The sequence below is a fragment of the Diabrotica virgifera genome, chromosome 7 (assembly GCF_917563875.1).
Source record: "Diabrotica virgifera virgifera chromosome 7, PGI_DIABVI_V3a".
Taxonomy (NCBI): Eukaryota; Metazoa; Arthropoda; class Insecta; order Coleoptera; family Chrysomelidae; genus Diabrotica; species Diabrotica virgifera.
Genome location: NC_065449.1, coordinates 87,272,727 through 87,298,568, shown reverse-complemented (window position 1 = coordinate 87,298,568; position 25,842 = coordinate 87,272,727). Strand labels below are relative to the sequence as shown.

At 33.2% G+C, this 25,842-nt stretch overlaps 1 protein-coding gene across 1 annotated transcript in view; it reads right to left on the bottom strand.

The window, feature by feature from the left end:
* The window catches only part of LOC114329643 (uncharacterized), a 33,340-nt gene extending 7,736 nt beyond the window's left edge, over window positions 1–25,604 (bottom strand). The window contains exons 1-3 of the mRNA XM_028278820.2: window positions 25,399–25,604; window positions 17,161–17,348; window positions 1,696–1,809 (exon numbers count right to left, since the gene is read on the bottom strand). Of these exons, the coding sequence (XP_028134621.1) occupies window positions 1,696–1,809; window positions 17,161–17,348; window positions 25,399–25,533 (437 nt within the window). The 5' untranslated portion in view covers window positions 25,534–25,604. The remainder of the gene's footprint in view (window positions 1–1,695; window positions 1,810–17,160; window positions 17,349–25,398) is intronic.
* Window positions 25,605–25,842: the final 238 nt, after the last annotated feature.

Here is a 25,842-nt window from a genome sequence, read left to right as displayed (position 1 = left end):
AAACATTTTTATTAAAACAGTGCCAAAAATTAAAATAATAAAAGAATAAAACACACACAAACACACTAAAAATGCCACAAATGATTTCTGAACATTAATTGTCGGAAAATTTTTTAACTAAATACGTATTTTCTGAAAAATAAAATTATATAATAAATATACTTACAATCATAAAATGTATAAAAAAAATTAAAAAATAAAAGTTTTTATTGGGATTCGAACCAGCTATCAGCGCGGTTGGTATATTGGGGTTCATTCGCCTTAAACGCTTCGCCACGGAGGCAATGTGTCATTATGTGCGAAGATCGACTAACTAAACGGATTAAGCTTTTGACATTTTTGAATTAAATTAAATTATTTTGATTTTGAATTGAAATGATTTAGAATTGAAAAAATACAACAACACATAGAGTAAGAAAACAATATATTAGGTGAACATTGATAGAAAGTTTGATGGTAATCAAATTATGTAAATAAAAGTATTACATACTATGTATTTTGGTAGGTTCAAATAGGTAGGTACCTATGATACATTTACAATTATTACGTACCTGTTGCTTTTAAAAACTATTTAAATGTCACTACAATTATAAACTTTTTTGTTTCTGTCCTCACAACAATAAAACTAATATGTTATACATTTGTTTACCTTCATATTGAACAATTATTTATTATTGACAGATCATTTCAACACCCAATCAGAGCCCGTATAACGACTAATACCATACTGTCGGTGTGCGCATGCGCGCAGATCGATATAAATTCACCCTCAATCTCAATCGCGCTTAAAGAAGTATAACTTCAAAAATGACAAAAAATGAACATGTGAATTAAAAAAAGGGGGGGCTAACTTCGTCCCTAATTGTCCTAGGACAATAATTGTGTTTCTTTCTAAATATGTATAAAAATTCAGTCTTTCTAAATATGAAAAAACAAATTTTTCGGGTAACGGTTAAAAAGCTATTCTAATTGTTTATAAGTAAACAAAAAATCGACATGTTTTTGCAAAATAATTTTACACTGCTTAAAATTACTTTTTGTCATTTTTTTAAATTACATTAATAGTATAGGTACATGTTCTTCTTTCATAAAATGTGAAAGTAGTATTATTGTAACCTCATAATTTTCAGACTTATAGTGTTGCAAAAAAAAAATGAATTTGGGATAAACAAATTAAATAACTTTTAAACTATTTGACCAATTGCTTTGAAATTTAAAATATAATTTAAGAACAAGAGGTCTCAGCACTCCGTGTAATAAGAAGGTTCTAACTTAATTTTTGCATAAGTTATGAACATTTATAAAATCTCAAGATTTATGACTCATTTTGCAATTTTTTAAGCAACAAATAATGATAGACATTTTATACTAAATATGATTTATGAGTTTCTTTCTCTCTGAAAAAAGCGAAAATTTACCGTTTTTTGATCTTATTTGTTTATAACTATGTCATCATTATTCTCTTTGCCTTATCCCTATGCGGGGTCGCCTTCCCTAATTGCATTTCTCCACACAATTCTATTTGTTTATACCTATGTATATCATCAAAATCGGCGGCAGGAAACATAGGTTATTAATATAGATGTCCATACTACTCAATAAATTTATTTTCGACCTGGAGGAGGATGTGTCACGAGAAAAATCTTATTTCTCTGGACAACATACGTATGATTAATGACAAATTTTACTACTTACTTTAGTATGGCAGTAACTATTTCTGCTAATAATCCAGAGCGTTCTTCAATAGGCGAATGGGAAACTTCGCAGATATATTTTAAAATACAGGATTTACCATCTCCATCATTGTATCTAAAAAAGTAAAAGCAGAGTAGACACCACTTATAAAATATTCTAGAACGTAGTTAAAGTACATAGGTGCATAAAGTACAAAATTTGAATTTGCCACAGGACGGTCTCGTTTATAATACAAGAATAAAAAACCGCTAAACGCCGTAAAAATGAGTCGCGCATACAATATTCCAGCTACAAAAGATCTGATATGAATATTACGTGGCGCGAAAATGTATTTTCATTTTGATGCAAAACAAAATTCTAGTTTTATTTTAAAAGATTTTTCAATAATGTTTGCTAAATTTTGAAGTAAACGCGCCACAAAATAGTTTCAAAATTCAAACTGTATCAAACTTACTCTTTTGTGGCGCGTTTTACTTCAAATTTAGCAAATATTATGGAAACATCTTTTAAAATAAAACTAGAATTTTGTTTTGCATCAAAATGAAAATACATTTTCGCGTCACGTAAAAATGTTTACGGTTTTTTTATTCTTTTTTTTTATTTACAATTTGCTTCAACCACAAGGGTTATTAGCAATGAACTGTATTTACATCAAATTACAAAATTTAGGTATATTAAATTTGGTTAATGAGTCCTATAGTACGTAAAAAATTAAGAGTCTTACATGAATTACTTTCACTTAAACAATCTTTAATTGTAGTTGGTAACTGTTGATGTTGCCGTTCTATAACGTAGAGGGGACAGTCTATTATTATATGTTGCACTGTTAGTTCACTATCACACACATAACACATCGGAGGGGCTTCCTTCTTTAATAAAAAGTCGTGGGTGATCTTCGTATGACCAAGTCGCAATCTGGACATGAGCACTTGGTCTCTTCTCTTTGTAGGATGTTTCGACGGTGATATACTTTGTTTGATTGTTCTTAATGTAGAGTTTGATTCGTTCCAATTTGTTTGCCATTTTGTCATGATCTTGTTTTTAAAATATTGCTTTAGATCAGTATGAACGCAAGTAGTTATGATGTCTGTTAAGGGATTCTCACTCGCATTTTTTGCTAATGTGTCAGCTTTATCATTTCCACTTATCTCGCAATGTGATGGTACCCAGAGGAACTGAACTAATCTTTGATTTTGTTGGCATATCAAGAGTTCCGCCTTAATTAAGAGGAGGATAGGATGTTTGGGGTATACCCGCCTCAAGGCCGTTAATGCACTTAGGGAATCGCTAATGATTATTGAGAATTTGATGTCATGTGTGTTAACAAACTTTAATGACTGGAGAATAGCAAAGAGTTCAGCTGAGAATATGGAGGTTTGGGGAGGGAGCTGGTAGGAACTGTTATAGTTATCTGTTGTGAAAGCCGCTCCTACTCCATTTGCAGATCTGGATGCATCGGTATAAATATGGATGTGATCATTAAAACCATTTAATATCTCTAATAATCTCTGATTGAAGATTTTTGCTGGTGTGTCACCTTTCTTGAATGCAGATAGGTTTGTATTACAAGCAGGGAGAGTAATTGTCCATGGTAATATGTGTTGGCTGACTTTAAAAGTATTGTAAGTGTGTGGAATTATTGTGTCTAAGCTCTGTAACGTTGCTCTCACTCGATGATAAAACGGAGGATCCAATCTTTTCCCACAATTAAATGTCGATGGAAATCTATCTGTAAATGTGTTTTTATAAACAGGTACATGTGGGTTAGTTGATACTCTTAAGGCATACATGAGGCTAAGGTATTCTCTCCTGAGTTGAAGGGATGGTTCGCCTGATTCAACATACATACACTCAACTGAGCTTGTGTAGTGTGCTCCCAGTGCAATTCTAATTGCTGAATTATGAACTGTGTCTAGCACTTTCAATAGTGAACCTTTGGCTGAGTTGTAGGCAACAGCAGCATAATCTAGTTTTGAACGAATTAGGGTTTTGTATACAGTCATAAGAGTTTGGAAATCGGCACCCCATTGTTTATGAGAGATACTTTTCATTAAGTTAAGGCCGTTTTGAACTGACAGACGGAGAGAGTGGATGTGGTCTTGCCAAGATAGTCGGCTATCCAGTTTTACTCCCAAGAAGTTGATCGATTCTGAATACTTTATTGGTAAATTTTTTAGGAAGAGTTTCGGTGGATTTACTTGTTTCTTTGGAGTTTTACTGAAGATCATTGCTTTCGTTTTAGTGGGTGAAAATTCTAGGCCAGTAGTATTCGACCAATTCTCTAGTTTGTAAATGGCTTGCTGTATATGGGTCGTCATTGTTGATATATTTTTACCACGACAGAATATAACAAGATCATCAGCAAATAGACGGGCTTTGACTAATGGGCTAAGTGACTTAGCGATGTCATTGATGGCAATAAGGAAAAGTGCAACACTAAGAGTAGACCCTTGAGGAATACCGTTTAATTGGATTTTAGAGTCTGAAAGGAAGTTGTCTATTCGAACTTTGAAGTTTCGCCTATATAAAAAATTATTAATAAACTTGATAATATTTCCTTTAATCGACCAACTTGACAGGATTCTTATGATATCTGATCTCCAGATTGTATCATATGCACGCGTTATATCAAAAAATACAGCCAGACATTCTTGACCACATCCAAATGACTCATGAATTACAGATTCAATATCCACTATGTTGTCTAATGTAGATCTGGACTTTCTAAATCCACTTTGTATAGGGCTAAGTAGCTGTCGATCTTCTAGGTACCACATTAGTCGGTTGCTTGCCATTTTTTCAAGTACTTTGCACATATTAGATGTTAGGGAGATTGGTCGGTAAGACTCTGGGTCCGATTTATTCTTGCCCTGTTTAAGAACTGGTACAATAATGGAATCGTACCAATCAATGGGGAAAACATTATTTGTCCAAATGAAATTATAAAGATCCAAAAGATATTGTTTTCCTTCCGTTGGCATAGCTTTTAAAAATGTCGTAGGGATGTTGTCAGGCCCTGGGCTAGTGTCTTTAACTTTGTTTAAAGTTTCTAACAGTTCATCCATCGTAAATATGGCATTTAGAGGTAAATTATTGTGGTCATCAAGATTTATACATGCATTATTAAATTTATTTTTATGGGCTAGGAAACTTGTAGATAGATTTTCGTCACTGCTATGTTGTTGGTATACGTTTGCTAGTACGGAGGCTATTTCTTGCTTAGTTGAATAAATATGGTTATGATGTTCTAGGTAATGAATGGTGTTAAATGATTTTTTCCCGTACATTCTGCTTATCATTTGCCAAACCTCAGAAGTCGGGGTAGATGAATTTAAAGATGATACATAATTTTTCCAGGCTTCTCTCTTACTCTTCTTTAAGGTGTATCTACAATACGCCCTTAATCTTTTGAATTCTAGCTGGTTATTTAAAGTTGGGTGCCTTCTTAATTTATAAAACGCCTTTTTTGACTCTTTAATTGCTGCTTCGCAGTGGGAATTCCACCACGGGACTGGAGCACGTTTTTTTGGAAATTTTGAATAACCTATGGACTCGTGAGCTATTGACGTTAAAAACTGTACGAGATGGAGTACTTTGGAGTTAATATCAATGTCTGTATCAAAGGGCTGAACCAAATGAGAAATTTTTTGTGAAATTAAAGAGGAATATAGAGACCAATCTGCATTTTTCAGACACCATTTATTGGATGGAATTGATGAGGAGATATGGTTATTGTTCGTAATTAGGATAGGAAAATGATCGCTTCCATGCAAATGGGATGTCACATCCCACGACAGAGTTGGTTGTAAGACAGGGTCACAGAGGGATAAATCTATTGGGGATCCATTGCCGGTGGAAATATTGAACCTTGTGATTCTTCCATCGTTAAGGATATTCATATTAGAATCTGTAACAATTTGTTCGATTTTACGTCCCAAGGAATCTGTTTTTTTACCTCCCCAAAGTATATTGTGGGCATTAAAATCGCCTAATATAATACGCGGTTCTGGAATTTGATTGAAGAGTTCAGTTATTTCTTTTATGGACGGGTCTAAGTTCGGAGGAAAATAAATATTACATATATTGACTTTGTGGGGGCCTTTTATAGATACTGCTGTTGCCTCCAACTCAGTTCTTAAACGTATTACTTCGGTATTAAATGAGTTATGGACATATATTACTACTCCCCCACTAGCATGGCTAGCAGTTATTCTGTTCTTATAATACGGAGTATAGTTTCTTAAATTATGACAGTTATCTTCTTTGAAGTGGGTTTCTTGTAGGCATATTACTGATGGTTTAAACTTAGCTATAATTAATTTAAGTTCTTCTAAATGGTTGTAATACCCATTTAGGTTCCATTGCAGTATACAGTTGAATGTTGTATTAAATTTCAGCAGAGGCGTCGCTGCTGTATTCACTGTGATCAGTAGAGAAAGCGGATAATAATAGCTGTTTATTAATCTTAGTTTTTAATCTTGTACAGCGACTTTTCAGATACTTGGGAGTTAATGCTGGATGGATTTTAGTTAAAAAATTGAGTAGTCCTTCGATATCTTCTGTGTACGTTTTTGCAATGCTGAGAGGATCTGCAGAGCCGTATGCATTTTCAAAGAAATCAATTAGTTCTTCCTGGGTTAAATATCCGTTGTCAGAATTATCTTGGAAAAAAGAACTAGTGCATTTAATAAGATCTTCTGCTAAAGTCTTATTATCTTCAGGAATAGTTTTTGCTTTCTTAGATTTACGCAGAGGTTCTTTAAATGGGTTCTGGTCTACTGATGTTGAAGGAGACGTTATTTCTGACACCGCTCGTTTAGACGATTGAGTGTCAGAGGGTGTAGGAGGTTGATTTTGGCTGTGATTATTCATTTCAACATTATCTGGCTGGATAGGTGTTTGAATGGGATTTGAATCAAATAGAGAAGTATTGGTTGTTTCTTTTGATTGTGGACTGGTGGATTGTTGCGAAGATTGTGAAGGATGGATAGTTGGCTGAGCATCTGTTATGATAGGGTGGCAATTTTGGATATAATTTGGTTGAGCAGTAGGTGATGAATTTTCGATAGATGTTTGAGTGTTTGTATTTTTTTTGCACTGAGAGGCTAGATGACCTTGTTCTTTACAAATGTAACAAGACTGTTTTTCAAGTGAAAAATAAATTCGATAATTGATTTGTTCATAGTTAATTAATATAGACTCAGGAATATTTTCCAGATTTTTAGGAGAAATGTAAGTATAGCGTCGGAAACTCAAGATATGCTTAAATAAAGAGTTAGTTGTACCTATTCTTAGAAAATCCAATGGAGTTATTTGATGAATTGCAAAATTTTGTAGTTGAGTCTCTATAATACTGTGAGGTATTGATGGGGGGACATTAGAAATTATCAGTTTTTCGCTTGGTGTGACTAACTTCCTGGCTTGGATACGTTCCTGATTGATTACTATTGTTCCATTATCTGTTCTTAAAAATTCGGTGACTGTTTCTTCAGTAGTAAAATATACGCAAATACGATCATTTACAATCCTGGAAATGGCGAGAATTTTATTGGGATCGACTTTAGTTGCTATGGCATTTAAATAATCTTCAATTTTTGTATTTGGAAGTGAATTGAATAAAATGGCTTGGTTTTTGCTTGCGAATTTTTTGTTAGGTTGAGTCAGAGCGGTTGAATATAATTTTGATTGATTGGATGGATTAATGACATCTTGAGAATTTTGAAGTTCAGAAGATCTCTCCTCTGAAATTTCCTGCATATTGGGCCTATGTTGCCTGATTACGGCCCTTGTGCTTGGACAGGTTCATTAGTAATTAAGCTACTTAATTACCTCGTTACTGGTATTTATAACCGTTGTTTACTGTTTGTTGATTAAAAAATAGTAATAAAGATGATCTAACTTACAGTTTGATCCCAAAATCGGATTAAGCACTATATAATACACTATTATACCAACTTTGATAATTTTCTAACAAGTAAAACCACCTTAATTTTGATAAAAACTAAGAGCTAATCGGAAACACTGTTTACTAGTTAAGAAACCAGTTTCGAATTCCGTTTTTTTATTCTTGTATCAGGAGTTTTTCAAAGTTATTTATAAATTAAATTTATGAAGTTAAGTGCAATGTTTCTCGATTACACGTTAAGCTTTATAAATAGTCGTCTTTGTCGCATTATCTCCCAAATGATCTAGTGTCCATCGAATGTACACTAGATTTTTTTTCCATTCGAAATAGATTGAAAAAAATATTGAAATGGCCGGTAAATGAACTCGAATTGCCCGTTGCCAGATCAAATTTAGCGTCGTAACCACTACAACTACATAAACCATTTAGAGAATAATCGTTAATTGGATTATACTTTTGTAGCTTAATAACTTCTAAACGGCTTAACCGATTTTAATCACTAAACATGAGTTTGGAACGTATTGACAAGTAGTATCTGATGAATATAAGGTCAAGTATGATAACTGAAGCTATTACAGGAATTATTGAGCTTGAAAAACCGTTTTTCCCATAAGAAATAGATTTGATCATACTTATGACGCATATAACTTAAAAATTCGAATTTTTCCGGAAATGAGGTATACACCGTAGATTCGTCTAGAGTCCTTCTACAAATGCTCAGTTATTGGCGTAATTCGTAGGTTGAAATTTTGAGTAATTGTCGAAAAACCAAAATTTTCAAAGTTTAGTTTTTCAGTTTTTTGGCTATACTGAGCCGTGTGTATGTTTGATCCTAGCGGCTTGAACACCATTTGAAAGCTTAACTCAATACTATTGATTTGGTGTATTTTCAGTTTTCCTGCCTCTTCTTAAACCGAAGATATATACCCCCAAAAAATATGCCGTTTTGTACCAACCAAGTCCTATAGCTGGCTTATGGGTGGTCAAAAGTCACAAACTACATCGGTTCTGAATCGGCCCTGACCCCCTCTTCAAACATAGAGAAAAAAATTCAGATATATTTAACTTTTCCACATACATACATATCGACAAATATTTTCCCTTTTTTAAATAAAAACTGAGTCATACTTCTGAGCTCGGTAACTTTTGAACGGTATAACCGATTTTCAAAATTAGACATGCGTTAGAAAGGTAATGATGAGAAGCCGCAAAGGTCGGAGTTACATTTTCGAAGTTTTTGGGAGTTTTGGGGACGAGAACGAAAAACAGACCCTAAATAGGAAGGGCCGTAAAATTCACACCCGTGGACCAAAATGGATGGTTGACATATGAATGGGTGAGTCTTTTCCTGAACATTAAGATGGGAGTTGGCCCAATTTTCAATTCAGTCAGATTTAGAAAATCGAAAATTTCTTGAATATATAGTGTCGTGTGTAGGGGACTGTGGATGTGCGCCACTAGCGAGAACTGTCGTTCTCTGGTAACATTGATGAACAAAACTAGAATGTTTATATTCGACACCATAACTATTTTATCTTACATCTCGCTTGTATATTTGCTTTTGTTTTAAAATTGTCGTGATTTGGTCGTGCCTTTCTCTGGCAAACGCCTTTTCACAATCGATAAAGCAGGTATACACATTTTAATTTACGTCCAAGCAGCGTTACGCGGTAGGAAGATCGATCTACTTCAGGGATGCGACCCTGCCCACGTGAGCCATAATTATCTCCCAATCTCCTGGTACCTGGGAGAAATTATGTCCTAAACCCATTCTCCCACCTAATTACCAAAGTTTCCCTTTCCATATCCTACTCTGTCAGACAGCAGCATCAGAACCAACATGGAGCGTAACGGAAATGATCCTGGATCGGTCTATTATTGGATACTGGAGCTGTTAAAATAACCGAACGATTGCCGGTATAAGTAATCACCCATTTGTTGGTCAACAGCTACGGGTGGAAGAACCGACACGTGGTAGGGCACTTCATTGCCCTGGAGTCGAGAAATTAACTCCGAAGGCGGAAGAGCTAAATTAGTCAACGGCATTGAGATGTGGAAAGCCACGGGATGACTACCACATTAAAGATCCGCGTGGATATCCTTAGTAAAAATCATCATGGACCCACTAATTGATAATTTACTTAATGATCATGGAGCTCGGAATCCAAGATCCGACAGGGGAGGACAATCAGATTTAGGCGACAGGGCCTCTCAGGTCGTCATCAAGGTAAATCCCTGTCAAACAAATAAGAATAACTCTATAGCATTGAAAATTGGAACATGGAACGTAAGAAGTTTATACCAATCAGGCAAACTCGATAACGCTGTGTCGGAAATGTGCAGAATGAAGATTAACATACTGGGCCTTAGCGATATACAATGGCCTGGATCAGGAAAATGTAACACCAGAAATGGAACACTGTATTATTCCGGAAACAACGACCCCAATCACAAACAGGGAGTTGGAATTATAGTTGATAACAATTCTCGGAAAGCCGTTTGTAACTTTGTTCCTTACTCTGATCGAGTATTAATGCTGTCTCTCAACTCTCATTTAAATCGTAAAATAAATATAATCCAAGTATATGCACCCAATGCAGACAAGGATGAAGACACCATAGAGGCATTCTACGAACAAATTGGCAATGTCTTAAAGCTAACTAAAAGACATGACATAAATATTATAATGGGCGATTTGAACGCTAAAGTCGGTCAAGGAGAAGTGGAGAATTGTGTGGAACGATATGGACTCGGGGAAAGAAATGAACGTGGCGATAGGCTTGTTGATTTCTGTATCAATGAGGAACTCATAATTTCAAATAGCTTGTTCAAACTTCCTAAACGTAGACTATATACATGGAAGTCACCAGCTGACAATAACAACAAAATAGTCAGAAATCCAATAGATTATATTATCGTCAACAGAAGATATAGAAATTCTATAATATCATCTAAAACTTATCCAGGAGCGGACATATCCTCCGATCACAACCCGGTTGTTTTGTCTATGAGAGTGAAACTAAAGAAGGTAAAGAGCCCTAGCTCCAATAAAATCATGGATACAAGGCGGCTCAAACAAGACAAGACCTATGCAGAAACGAAATTTAAAATAAACGAGAACTTAAGGAAAGTAAAAGAAGATAGTGCGGAAACTCTGACTGTTGACCAAAAATGGGGAAAAATTCAACATGCCTTAGTATCAGTTGGAAAAGAAACACTCAAATCACTTGGAGAAAAAACAAAATCTTGGATGACAGTAGAAATTCTTGAACTTATGGAAGAACGAAGAAAACATAAAACAAAAGACCCGAATAAATACAAAGAAATTCAGAGAAACATCAGAAATAAAATTCGAGAGGCAAAAGAGAAGTGGCTCTCCGACAGATGCAAAGAAATAGAAGACCTGGATAAAAAGTATGACAGCTTTAATTTACACAAAAAAAATCAAAGAAATGACAGGTTCTAGAAAAAGCACAAGAACGAATACCCTTAAAAATGATAAAGGGGATATTATTACTGACGTGAAGGAGAGATTGTGTCAATGGACCAATTACATCCAACAACTCTTTAATGATGAAAGAGGAGAACTGTCATTAGAAATCACAGAGGATACCGGACCACCAATATTAAGAGACGAAGTCATCTATGCCATTAAAAACACGAAAGAGGGTAAAGCTACTGGACCAGATGATGTGCCCATCGAATTATTAAAACTTATTGATGAAGATTGTATTGATGTAATGGTTGAACTATTTAATCTAATATATCAGACTGCCACAATCCCCAAACAATGGCTGCAATCGACCTTTGTAGCAATTCCCAAAAAGTCAAGTGCAATAACCTGCTCGGATCACAGAACAATATCTTTAATGAGTCACACACTTAAAACATTTTTGAAAATAATATACAGTAGAATTGTTAAAACTCTCGAATATGAAATCAGTGACACACAATTTGGCTTTAGAAATGGTATGAGCACACGAGATGCTTTGTTCGGCTTGAATGTGCTGGCCCAGAGATGCATGGACATGAATCAGGATATGTACTTATGTTTTGTAGACTTTGAAAAGGCATTTGATAAAGTTCAACATAAAAAGCTTGTAGATATATTAAAAAGCAAAAATATTGACAGTCGTGACATGAACATTATATCTAATATATATTGGAATCAAACTGCCAAGATAAGAGTTGACAACCAGGACACCCAAGATATCAAAATACAGAGAGGAGTCCGTCAGGGTTGCGTGCTGTCTCCACTACTTTTCAATGTCTACAGTGAAGCGGTATTTCAAGAAACGCTCTCAAATTCAATAGAAGGTATATCTATCAATGGAGAAGTTTTGAACAACTTACGTTTTGCAGACGATACAGTAATAATAACAGATAACAACAATGATTTACAGAACGTAATGCAACGCCTTAATGAACGCTGTCATGAGTACGGACTGAAGATGAATTTAAAGAAAACTAAATGCATAATCATAACTAAATCAGCACACGTAAACATCCAATTAACTATTGAAGATACTGTGATTGAGAGTGTGGATAACTACAAATACTTAGGAACATGGATAACATCAAATGTAGACCAAACCAAAGAAATTAAGACACGTATTGAAATAGCACGTGCATCATTCATTAAACTTAAAAAGTTTCTTTGTTGTCGGGATATAAGGTTAGAACTACGCCTAAGGATGCTTCGATGTTACGTGTTCTCCACTTTTCTTTATGGCTTGGAAGCGTGGAGTTTGAAACAAGTCCATTTGAATAAGTTGGCCGCCTTTGAATTTTGGTGTTACAGAAGAATCCTACGAATATCATGGATTCAAAGAATGTCGAATGTGGAAATAACTAGAACGATAGGAAATCAACCGGAAATAATACTAACTATCAAAAGACGAAAACTTGAGTACTTGGGACATGTGATGAGAGGGTAAAAATACGCATTATTACAACTTATTATGCAAGGCAAAATCCGAGGAAAGCGAAATGTGGGAAGACGAAGAACATCCTGGCTTAAGAACTTACGGGAATGGTTCGAATGCAGTAGTGCAGAGATATTTAGAGCGGCAGTCAACAGGGTCCGCATTGCAATGATGATTTCCAACCTTCGATAGAAGATGGAACTTAAAGAAGAAGAAGCGTTATGTTAAAGCCTTCCGTTATCTTGACTGAGCTTATGCTAAGGATATAATATTTTGTAAATAAGGTTGTGTATAATTTCTAAAAATAATTTCATTGTATGGCTTATTAAACTTATTGTTCTATGATCTTTACGTTCTTTAGCGTTGTTTTTCGTAGGGATTACAATGAAAGTAGATTTATCCTGTTTTATAGACTGCATTAAAATATTTTTAGTAAGCACATGTGTATTGCTTGCGTTTAAAAACGTTAATAGTTCAACAGCTAGTCTTCTAAGGTTGTTACCCACTGAAAGATACCAACCTTCTTCCTATTTTTCTTCTTCTTCATTTTGTGTAAACATGACTCTATCTTTTTTCTTTCAATATGACTCCAGAAAGTTGTCGTTCCATCGTTTTCGCGGTCTTCCCACTGGTCGTCTTCTTATTGGGGAACCATCTCTCGTCGTCCTTACTAATATATTTGTTGTCATTCGTCATTACTCTTCTCTTTCTTACGTAGTTATTCTAGCATTTTTTTATCCTCTCTGTGTCAGGTCGTGTTTCTGCCGTGTATGCCATGATTGGTCTGATGACTGTTTTATAAATTCTGCCTTTTATTTCTTTTCCGATATTTAAATTTCTTCATATTGTTTCATTCCGGCATCATGCGATACTGTCTGCTCTATTCACTTGATCTTCCATTTCTGTTTCGCGCTTTCCGTAGCTAGATAGTGTGATGTCTAGATATTTATAGTCCAACACTTGTTCTATTTTCTGGCCCTCCAGCTCTACTTTACATCTTAGATTTGATATTATAACCAAGCATTTTGTTTCTTTTTGGGGATTAACATGTTAAATTTTCTGGCGGTTATATTAAATAGGTGCAGCATACGATGCACATCGTTGTTATTTTGAGAGATTAGTCTTGCATCGTTTGCATAGCAGATTATTTTAGGTTGCTCTCTTCCTTTTTTAGTCCTTGAACAACAGAGGACTCAGAGAATCCCTCTGTCTTATCCCATTGCCAGCTTCGATTGGGTCCGTTAGTTCTTCTTCTACTTTTACTGTGTTGTTCTGGTAAATATTTTCGATCGTTTTAATTATTCTCAGATGTACCTCTCTTCCGTAAATTAAAAGGATCTATCTATCTAATCAGCCCTAAACATCCATCCTTGGATATAGGCCTCTTCTTCCTTCTTCCATGCCCCTCTATCTTGGACAACTTGCATCCAATTTGACCCAGTGTGTTTCTTCAGGTCATTAAAGGGATAACATCCTTAAATTTGTCAAATGCTTTTTTAAGATCAACGAAATATAAATATGTCGGTTTGCTGTATTCTAATAATTTCTCTTGAAGTTGCCTCGTTATAAATATCACAGATTAACATTTTTATGTTAATCTGTGTAAATATGGCGTCGGTGCATGATCTTCCCGACCTAAAACCTTGTTTTTCTTCCGTCAAAGTTATAATTTAATTCAGATTGTTTGTTATCACTTTGGTTGTTAATTTTAATGTTGTGTTTAATAAATTAATTTATCTGTAATTCTCCGTGTATTAGGATTCTTGATCCCCATTCTTGTCGTTATTGTATATCTCCATTATAGTGCAGTTTCTGAAGGTTTTCACCTCCGATTTCGTTGAACCTCCATCGATTTTCATGAAAATGGGTGAGCAGTTAGAGAATACCTCAAGGAACAAATGTGACATGATGCCAACTTGCGCTTTTACTCTGGGGGTCGATGCCACCCCTTGTCAGGGGTGAAAATTATTTTGTTAAAAATAATACCATAAATAGATAGAGGGACAAATTCTAAGCAAAATTTGTTATATAAAACTATTAATATAAATCATAACTTTTTGAGTTATTAAAGAACAAAGATTTTATTTTTTCGTAAAAAATGCATATTTTAAAGCTGTTTTTCACTTATAACTCAAAAACTGTAAGCTTTTACAAAAAAGTTATTATTACCAAAATTGAAGATATTAAAAGATTAAATACACTGCTTACTTAAATAACTAACCTAATATTAATTCAAAGTGAGTTATGGGTAATTGAATGTATATTTTTTTTTCGACGAGTACTCAAATCCAAAGAACTCAAATATAAATAACGGGAAAACGATGCATTTTATAAAATATACCTGCTTAACGCTTGTCAAAGTAGTTCAGAATACCTATTAAATATCTAATTATGCTAAATGAAACCAATTGTGTCGCAAATTCCTCGGTAGTAGGATCAGTAGGATGTGGTTACCCATACTGAAAGAGGAAGTCAATAGAAAGAAAAAACCACGATTAGTAAGTCAATAACATATCGACTTAGTATAAATGTTATATTTTAGTATTACTTGTATATCTATGTATTATTAATATTATTTATAATTTAAACATATTGAAGTCAGAATTTGGTATTAGTTTTTTAAAAGTAAGTTAAATGTAAGACCAAATACTTACGATGTCGGGATAGTATCACGAGGTTTTTTCCTGGTTTTCCCTAGTGATTTACTAGGGAATCTCTAACGCGAGAATTTTACTGTCATCGTTGCATTTGGTTGTCTTTTTAAAGAAAGATCACATGCTATGATTTTTTTGTGACGGATATTCTTGAGTTGGGATTGATTTTATGTAATCGAATGAACTATCTTTTAGTAAAGTCGTCCCAGGAACGCAACTCATAAATATGGCGATATTATTTTAAAGTCTTCTACTTTAAAATGTATAATATACGTCTGAATTGCCAATATAAATGAGTCAGATTAAATAAATAATTAGAAGAATTTTTTTACTTAGCGACAATATTTTTGTTTATTTTAGTAGTATTTTGTATTTTGACAACGAAACCCGATTTGGGCTTCGAAACGTTAATAAAATCATTTTTTCAATGTAATTGTTATTTCCCATCTAAATAGTTAACCTATCAAATAAGCTCCAAAAACAGTTAATAGCATCAAAATTAAGCAAGTTATGATGAAAATAAGAGAACCCTTTCGATTTTTTTAGTAAAAAGTGAAAAATAAAACATGCGCCATTTCCACAAAAATTAAAATTTAGGGTAATCGTTACAAGAATTTCTTTATAGTACTATAAATAATCATTTCAACAATTTTTACCGGAGAGAACCATGTAACCGAGGTCATTTAACATTTTATTTTTAAAAAAGTAAGGGGTTTAAAAGATTCAACGCTAATCAATAGCCCTTGGAATTATCTTTCAAATGGTTTTTGGTGAACCTGATATCGTAAAAATTAACGGATTTATATAAAAAAACAATAGCATTTTGTAGAAAAATTTTTAAGAGATAAATTTTGAAAACTTTTTGGAGCATAAATTTTAATGATATCAACTTGTTCGGGGGCTCATTTGATAGGTATTGCTAAGTAATTTGACAAATGTTAAATAAGTTTATGTTATAAAATGCATCATTTTCCCGTTATTTAAACTTGAATACTTAGATTTGGGTACTTGCCGAAAAAATATACATTCAATTATCTATAACTCACTTTTAGTTAAAACTAAAAGGTTTTTCTAAAAAGGACTTTATTTAATTTTTTATCAGCTTTAATTTTGGCGGTAATAACTTTTTTGTAGCAACTCATAGCTTTTGAGTTATTTATTAAAAATCGGTTAAAAACATGCATTTTTCTCACGAAAAATTAAAATCTTTGATCTTTAATAACTCAAAAAGTTTTGATTTATTTAAATAACTTTACATAACACAATGTGCTTAGAACTTAGTCCTCTATCGAATTATGGGGTTATTTTTAATAAAATAATTTTCATCCCCAAAAAGGGGTAGCATCCACCCCCAGGGTAAAAGCGCAAGTTGGCACCATGTCAATTTTGTTCCTTGAGATATCCTCTAACCACTTACCAGTTTTCATGCAAATCGATGGAGGTTCAACGAAATCAGAAGTAAGAGCTCATATCCATCTTCAGTGACTGCACTATTATTTTTGTATTAGTTTTAACAATCGTTTGGTCAGATCTTGTCCTCCATACTTCGAGTTCATTCCATATTCTGTTCTCTGCTAGCGAATTTATATTTTATAATTTCCTTAATGCTTCCTTTATCACTTTAGGTGTTGGTGGTTTATTATCGTCACCTTTAGCAAATAGAGATCGAAAGTAGTCTGCCCATGTTTCCTTCAGAATGTGTTTCGTTTTAAGATATAATACTAACCTCTATAGATTATTTGTACAGATGACAAGTTGAATATATGTTTTTTTACTTAATCTGAAAACCGTGTAAATTCACCAAATAGACTTTACTTAGGCAATAAGAAAGCAACAGTAACGTACAAAAAATGAACATGAACCAAACTTCCGACATTATTTGATCATACTAGGATAAAGCTTTCTATTGCGTGACATGATTCAAAAATTGATCGAAGTACTTCATTTATTGTAAGTGATATTAATTTTATTAACACCTTACCTGGCAATCATGTTCTCTAAAATTTCGTAGAAGGTCCATCTTGATGTAGATCGTTTAGCTACAACTCCTATAGCAGGTTCCGTATAAGATGAAGCATTTGTTGGTAATAAATAAAAAGCTTTAAATACAGATCCTAATGTTATAGCATGTCGTTCAACTTCAATGGGAAGACCCAATCCAAAAATAAACTACAAGGTATAAAAGAAATATATTATATTTTGTGTCGATTTAATACAAGAATAAAAAACCGCTAAAAGCCGTAAAAATGAGTGGCGCATACAATATTCCAGCTACAAAAGATCTGATATAAATATTACGTGGCGCGAAAATGTATTTTTATTTTAATGTAAAACAAAATTCTAGTTTTATTTTAAAATATTTTTCCATAATATTTGCTAAATTTAAAGTAAAACACGCCACAAAAGAGTAACTTTGATACAGTTTGAATTTTGAAACTCTTTTGTGGCGCGTTCACTTCAAATTTAGCAAATATTATGAAAAATCTTTTAAAATAAAGCTAGAATTTTGTTTTGCATCAAAATGAAAATACATTTTCGCGCCACGTAATATTTATATCAGATCTTTTTTAGCTGGAATATTGTATGCGCCACTCATTTTTACGGCGTTTAGCGGTTTTTTATTCTTGTATCAGGAGTTTTTCAAAGTTATTTATAAATTAAATGTATGAACATGCGTTGGAAAGGTAATGATTAGTACTATCAGAAGCCTCAAAGGTCGGACTTAAATTTTCGAAATTTTTGGGAGTTTTGGGGACGAGAACGAAAAACAGACAATAAATAGGAAGGGCCGTAAAATCCACACCATTGGACCAAAATGGATGGTTGATATATGGATGGGTGAGTTTTTTCCTGAACTTTAAAATGGGACTTAATCCAATTTTTAATTCAGTCAGATTTAGAAAATCGAAAATTTCGTGTATATATAGTGTCTCGTGTAGGGGGGTTGTGCGCCACTGGCGAGAACTGCCGTTCTCTGGTAATAAAATAATACTTATATCTATACTCTGTTTCACTATTTCTGGCCGATTTGATATTGAAAACTACTAAAGTAAATAAAAGTGTCAATAAAATTACCCATATCGGAGAGAAATAGATTTTCCCAATTAGAATTAATCAGTCAATAATATAATGAATGCAAGGCGTAAAATAATAGTTCTGTACTTTTACTATTATTATATTGTTCTGATAGATATTTTAGATTGCTTTGATTATTCCTAGAGGTAGGTAGCCCTCTTTAAAACCTTAATTCGACCAATAGCATGCTATGGCAGTGAAGCATGGGTTCTGAAAGAAACATCCAAAAACAAACTCGACACATTCGAAAGGAAAGTACTGAGGAGAATACTAGAACCTGTGACGGAAAACGGAATCTTCAGAAGTCGATACAACAACGAGATTTATCAACTTTATAAGAAAACATCCCTGTCAGACTTTATTAGAATACAAAGATTGCAATGGGCCGGACATGTGATCAGAATGGGAGAGCATAGGCTACCAAAAAGAGCACTAAATGCTAGAATGCAGGGAAAGAGACCGGTTGGAAAGTCAAGAAAGCGCTGGGAAGACAGTTAATAGCGACGCACAACTCCTTGTAGGAGTCCGTGTATGGAGAAGAGCAGCCACAGACAAATAAGGGTAGAGGCCAAAAATAAAGGAGGTCAAGACTTAATTTGGGCTGTAGTGCCGCAGAAGAAGAAGGTATACCTTTTGCGTACCAAAGTGGATAACATCCTCTATTTGACCCTGTTAAATACCTCCTTAAGGTCCACAAAACCTAAATTTGCCGTTTTGTTGAATTCTGATGATTTCTTTTGCCTTATTACAAATATAGCGTCCGAGCATGATTTTCTCAATCTAAATCCTTGTTGTTCTTCTGCTAGTGTTATAATTTCATGCAGTCTATTTGTTATCACTCTGGTTGTTAATTTTGGTGTCGTTTTTAATAAACTAATTCTACTGTAGTTCTCCATGTACAATTTGTTTCTCTTTTCGAAGAGATGTATTAGTATGCTTGATCTCCAGTCTTGCGGTGTTTTGATTTTTTTGTTCAATTATTTTTTCGATCGGTTTTAATCGATCGGAGTTGTTTGGTCAGATCTGGTTCCCCGTACTTTAGAAGTGCGTTGGATGTTTTGTCCCCTCTTGGTGATTTTCTATTTCTTAATATCCCTAAAGCTTTCCCTATTCTCTTTGCTTAATGTTTATTTCTTTGATTGTCGTCACTTCTGGTATTGATGGTTCATTATCGTCACCTTTAGTAAATAGGAATAGAAAGTAGTCAGCTCACGTTTCGTTCTGAATGTGCCTAGTTTTTATTAGCTCGTTCATCTCTTTTCTTTGTCCTCTAGTTATTCTTTATATTCCTCTTTGTGTTCCGTGGAAGTCGTGTGTTATCTGTCTTGGAAAGTTCTCCCAGTGTTATTTTTTTATTTGTCTGGGTGATTGAGAGTAATTTTAGTCATTAAAAAAGCTACAATTTAGTAGTATATAATTTTTTTTCATATCTTCAGTGTTTTCGGAGATATTTTGAAGTAAATGGTGAAAAATACCAAATTGCAAAAAATCAATTTTTCTTTAAACTTCAATTTTTCCAAAATTAGGCATTTTAAATAGGTCAAACTCCTTGAGTGTATTGATAATATATAAAAAATAAAAGGAACTACAAAAAGTTAAAGACCAATTTTGAATTAGGAAGGTAGTTAGGGGGTTGTTTTCACTGACTTTTTCGGAGAGAAAAGCAGGTACTGATATTTTTTTGTAAGTCGCTTAATTTTCATGCTAGAAACTTTTTTTTTGAAAGGTCTAATTATATGCTTAAAAAAGATTATTTAAGTTTTCCTCGAAAAATGCAAATTTTTGCCATTATTTGGCTTTGAATATTTCAAATTGTGCATTTGACGAAAAAAGCTAACTTTTAACATGCCGTATCTCGGTTTGTATTGGTTTTAAAGATATTATAGGAAAAGAATTTGGTTTCTGTTACTAAAAGATACAATTTCGATATCTACAGTTTTTTTGATTAAATGCATATTTTTCGAGGTATTCTCAAAAAACCCTCTAAATAAGTCGTTTTTTTTCGTCGAAAAACTGTTATTTTCAAGTGCGAATAACTCGAAAAATATTAGTTTTACGAAGAAAATGTAAAAAACGTTTTTTTCTTAGAATCACCTTTTCCATCAAATTACATGGTTAAAATGTAATGAAAAATTCCCACCCCCCGAGATGGGGTGGCAACCACCCCCAAGATTTTAGCGTATGATAGCGGCATGATATATAAAATGATCCTTGGGCTATTCCCTACCTTCTGTGAAAATTTCAAGAAAATACATGCTGGACGAAAAAGTTACGAGCCAAAATGCTTTATTTCCTCAATCGACTATTGGGGCCGACCAACCGGCTCTGTCCCGTGATATAGCTGACCGACAATAATAACTTTTATTTATATTTAATTTAGAATGTGTGAACTGATTTTCAGCCTTAGTAAATGGAAATAATTACCTTCGTAGGAAAGCAACTTTGATACCCTCTCAGTAACCCCTGTTCTACGTTTCGCTTGACCGACCGCAGTATGTTTCTCTACACACTCACAGTAATCAACTGTGAAAAAATTTAGCTTTAGTAAATTCAAAGAGATTTTTCAGCGCTGCCTCTTGGTCTGTAACTATTACTCTTAAGCAATAATGTATCACTTTTCGCTCTTAACCCTTAAACGCCCAACCTTTTTTACGTTCCATGTACGCCCAAGGGTGGGTAAAAAATGTCCACCTTGAACATAGCTAATAATATATTTATTAAGAGTTGTTGAAAATGGATTAAACTTAAGAATCTTATGCTTAATAAACACAGCATTTTATAAAATATTAATATAAAAAAATTACAAACTTTATAACAAAGTTACACTATACATCAAAATTAACATACCAGTAAAAGCCAGTAATTCAGATTTATCGATTTTCTCCACAATCTTCCTTTCAGCCTCCTCATTGACAGATAATTATGTAGATTAGTAATTATACGTCGATAATTATATGGATTATGTTCCTACCAACGAGAAATTATATAGAAACCTTTAATAACAAGTTTTGCCAAGGATGTACTTTTTATACCCACCCATATTTAACTCAAGATATTACTTTAATTTCAAAAATATCGGTAGAACCAACTTAACCTTCGATAAAAGGCTGTCTTTTTAACAATAAATAATTTTTGGAAAATTTTTAAACACGTAATAAATATGTTACAAGGGAATATGCATTAGGTGGACATTTTTTACCCACCCTTGGGCGTTTAAGGGTTAATACATAAATAACTGTTTATGTCATACCGGTTTAATATTGTGTATATATTACTTAGTTACGAACCACATCATTGTATACTTTATGCCCGCGCGGGCATAATGCTATACTTTATGCCTGCGCTGGCATAAAGAAATTATTGCAATAGGAAATAACAAAAATCAAACATTTACGCATTCAGTATTATTTTCTGCCATCCATTGTTAAAATTTAGCGTATTCCTTGTCGTACGTTTCTTTGAATTTTTCCGGTAACAGATTCTTAGTCGCGTTTTTAGCTTTTTTAACTATTTCTTCAAAAACATCGAATTTTTCTTGCATTCTGAATTTTTTTGTTGAGAATATCACTTAGAAAAACTTTGTTTACGTTAATAACAAATTGCTAACCACCATGACTTTCCTAGCAACGGTAGTGAATACCTGCTGCGATACAATATTACTTCTAATTAACATAAAATAAAATTAAAACTTTAATTGATGCAACGAACCGGTATGACATAAAGTTTTGTATGCACCACGTGTATTATTAGATGTTTATACCCTCGGACGACATATAAATTCTCGGGCCAGAGGCCCTCGAGTTTATAATCTTGTCGCTCATAGGGTATAAAGCCCGATCAGGGAACACAAAATTTTACGAAAACCTCCAAAAACTAAAGGAAGGATGAAAATTTGGGAATAGGTAGTTGAAATTGTCTATTATTATACATATATGAAAAAGTTTACAATTCTACATTCCCTAAATTTTACAAAAATTGGGAAATACAGGGTGAAAAATATTTTCTCGGGAGTGAAAAAATATACGTTTAAAATAGGCCCGGAATTGGATAAAATGACTAATTCTAAGCAACTTTTGTTCTATAGAGTTTTTTCACTAAGTCAATAATAATTTTCAAGTTATTTGCGAGTGAATATGTTCATTTTAACAAAAAAAACATGTTTTTTACGGTTTTTCGCAGATAACTCAAAAAGTAAGTATTCTAGCAAAAAAATATTCTTGATCAAAATATAGCTTATAAAAAAATCGAAAAAATGGTGTACGCGTGAGGTCTGTAGACCCAGTAGAAGCAGAGTTGTAGCTAATGAAAAGTAGGTTCTTCTTCGTCAAATTCCAAATCGAATATTTCAATGTGAAATAACAAAAAAACAAAGCACTTTTCGGGGAAAATTCATTACAACTTTTTGAAAGTATTAAAAATAAGTTTATTTTTGTTTTAAAAAAAAACTTCTAACATTAAAAATAAGTGAGTTACGCTCAAAATATTGTTGGTCCCTTTTACTTTTTGGTACAAAAATCGCAAAAATCACCCCCTAATTAGCTTCCCAAATAAATTTAATCGTTACCGCTTCACAAGTTACTTTATTTATGTATGGTTTATATTATCTATAAGTTTCATTGGTTCAAAGTCCTCATTTAAAAAAATTGGGTTTAAAATAAAACATTTTTTAATTTTGAAAAAAAAAATGGAATTGTTCATGGAAATAACTTAAAAATTATTAGTAATACCAAAAATCTTAAAGAGTGATAAAATGTATGTTTTGCTTTTCTGAATATTTTTTCTTTTTTGTTTTCTTGTTAGACAAAATTGGTTATGCTATGGCTCTTCAAAATTTGCCTAAACTCTTGATTAGTTATTCGTTCAAGCCATTTTAACTACAGCTTTTTCAAAAATAAGCATTTTGGACGGATGAAACTTACAGATCATATAAATAATGCATAAGCAAAGTAACTTGTGAAGTGGTAATGATAAAATTTATTTGTGATGCTAATTAGGGGGTGATTTTCGCGATTTTTTTTACCAAAAAATAAAAGGGACCAGCAATATTTTCAGCGTAATTCACTTACTTTTAATGTTAAAAGTTTTTTTAAAAAACAAAAATAAACTTTTTTTTAAACACTTTAAAAAAGTTCAAATGAATTTTCCCCGAAAAGTGCTCCGGTTTTGGGCTATTTCAAATTAAAATATTTGATTTGGAATTTGATGAAGAAGAAGCTACTTTTCATTAGCTACAACTCTGCTTCTACTGGGTCTACAGACCTCAAGCATACACCATTTTTTCAGTTTTTTATAAACTATATTTTTGCTAAGAATATTTTTTCACTAAAATACTTACTTTTTGAGTTATCTCAGAAAAACAGTCCAAAAACATGTTTTTTTCTGTTAAAAATGAACATATTCACTTGCAAATAACTCGAAAACTATTAACCTAGGGACAAAACTCTATAGAATAAAAGTAGCTTAGAATTAGGCATTTTATCCAATTCCGGACTTATTTTGAATGTATATTTTTCATCTTCGAGAGGGGGTATTCCCCTCAATTTTTGTAAAATGGAGGGGGTGTAGAATTGCAAACTTTTTCTTATATAATAATAGTCAATTTCAACTACCTATTCCCAAATTTTTATTCTTTTATTTTTTTTAGGGTCAGATTGTTCTTTGATCGGGCTAATAAACATCTATTAATGCCCTTGATACATATAAATAACTATTATTTAATACTATACGAAACACGAGTCTGGGCCAAATACTTCCTAATATATTTAGAGAAAATAAAACTGATAATGGAAATAATTTATTTAATTAGATTTGTAAAGTTCGGTGTAATACGCATCGAAAATATAATAATTCGCCATTTTTTGTTCAAAATTTGTCATTCGGCCTTTCAAGGTATAGATTATTGCCTCCTGATAGTTGTTATAAGTAGTTCAAAAATAAGCTCTAAGCCGAATTGATTTGTACAAAACAAAGATCTGATTAACCTAGAGATGTCAATAGGACTAAAATGAAATGAGGGGAATAAAGAGCTAATATAGTTACTTAGAGACTATACGTCTTGCGCCCACTGGGCCCACCATTAAAAAAAAATCATTACGTCTCTCATGAGACTTTTTGTATTTAGTTATTCATGCCGAGTCGGACAATTTTTTTATTTCAGAAAATTTTCGGGAGGGGGCATTTCGTAAATATAGATGTTTTTAAACTTTCGTACGTCCGACAACTGGAGTACCCTTAAAAATTTGTCGGAAAATATTACCCTTTAATTATAAATATTTTTATCAAACAATACTGCAAAATTCAGCGGTGAGGGTATATTCTGTGACTCTGTATATTGCGTGCGTCCCCCCCTATGGAGTGCGCATAATTGTAGTCATAAATGATGATTTTTTTTTTGCAGGATTGTTTGATAAACATTCTTACAATTTGCTGGTTAGTCCTGTCGCCAGGGGGGGTACAACGGCCTCCTTAATTCAGATAGACTTACCCAAGTTTTTTTTATGTATTTTGACCCGTAGAACACAAAGGGACTTCCGGCCCTCGGTAATAATGTAATCTTTTTAATTTTTTCAAAAATATTTATTAGTTTTTTCAGGATTCGAAAAAAAAATGAATGCATTTAAATAGCATTGGACCAAGATTTTGAACCTACTCCCATAACGCAATAATGAGAATAATCAGGAAATAATGATTCCAATTTGAGATGTTTAATTTTATTAAGTAAATCTATTGGAGAAAGTTGAGATTCACCAATATTACCCTTGTATATCGCTCTAAAATGAAAAATTGCATCTATCAATTCTTCACTGATGGTCTTCGTCATAAACCTCGCGCAATATAATATATCAATTTTTTCTTAATATTGACGTCATCTTCATCTTGGAATAGAGACGTCTTAATATTGACCCGTATTGACGTCATCTTCATCATAGAGATAAAGGTCGTATTAAATAGCCGAGTATTAATTAAACGCATGATACATATAAAGTAAAGAGCAAAAAAACGGAAAAAATTATTTCTTGGATCTGGTCGACGCCGGACCCCTTACATCGCCGGGCCCCGGTAAAATGTACCGGCTGTACGCCCCTCTCGGCGGGCATGATTATATCTACATTTATCTTAATTTAAATAAAACAAAAATAATTACCTGAACCCAGTTAATACCAGCATCACCCCAAATTAGAGCTCGTTTTTGACGGGATTGAAAATGTTGGCTAGTGTCCAATAGATTTGTTTGTACAATGCCAAAAATCAAGAATGCAACAAGAAACCTTAAGTACATATTTGAAAACTGTAATGTTAATCTTTGTGTCTTGTCTAAAGGTAACGGAGTTACATAGTGTCTTTATTAGAACTAAAGTGTTAAAAAGTGATTAAATATTGATACACACTTTGCATTAAGGTAACGGTTATTTGAAATAAAGGATAAACGACTCTCTACCTACTACAAACGTTGGAAAAGTCTAGGAATATTTTTAAAAAGAGACGTAATTTCTTCTTCATTCAATTACTTTGGATAAATATTAATCGTTTTGTAGTGTTTAGTAGTAATTAATATACAACAAATTTGTTGAAATGTCAAAAATACCGA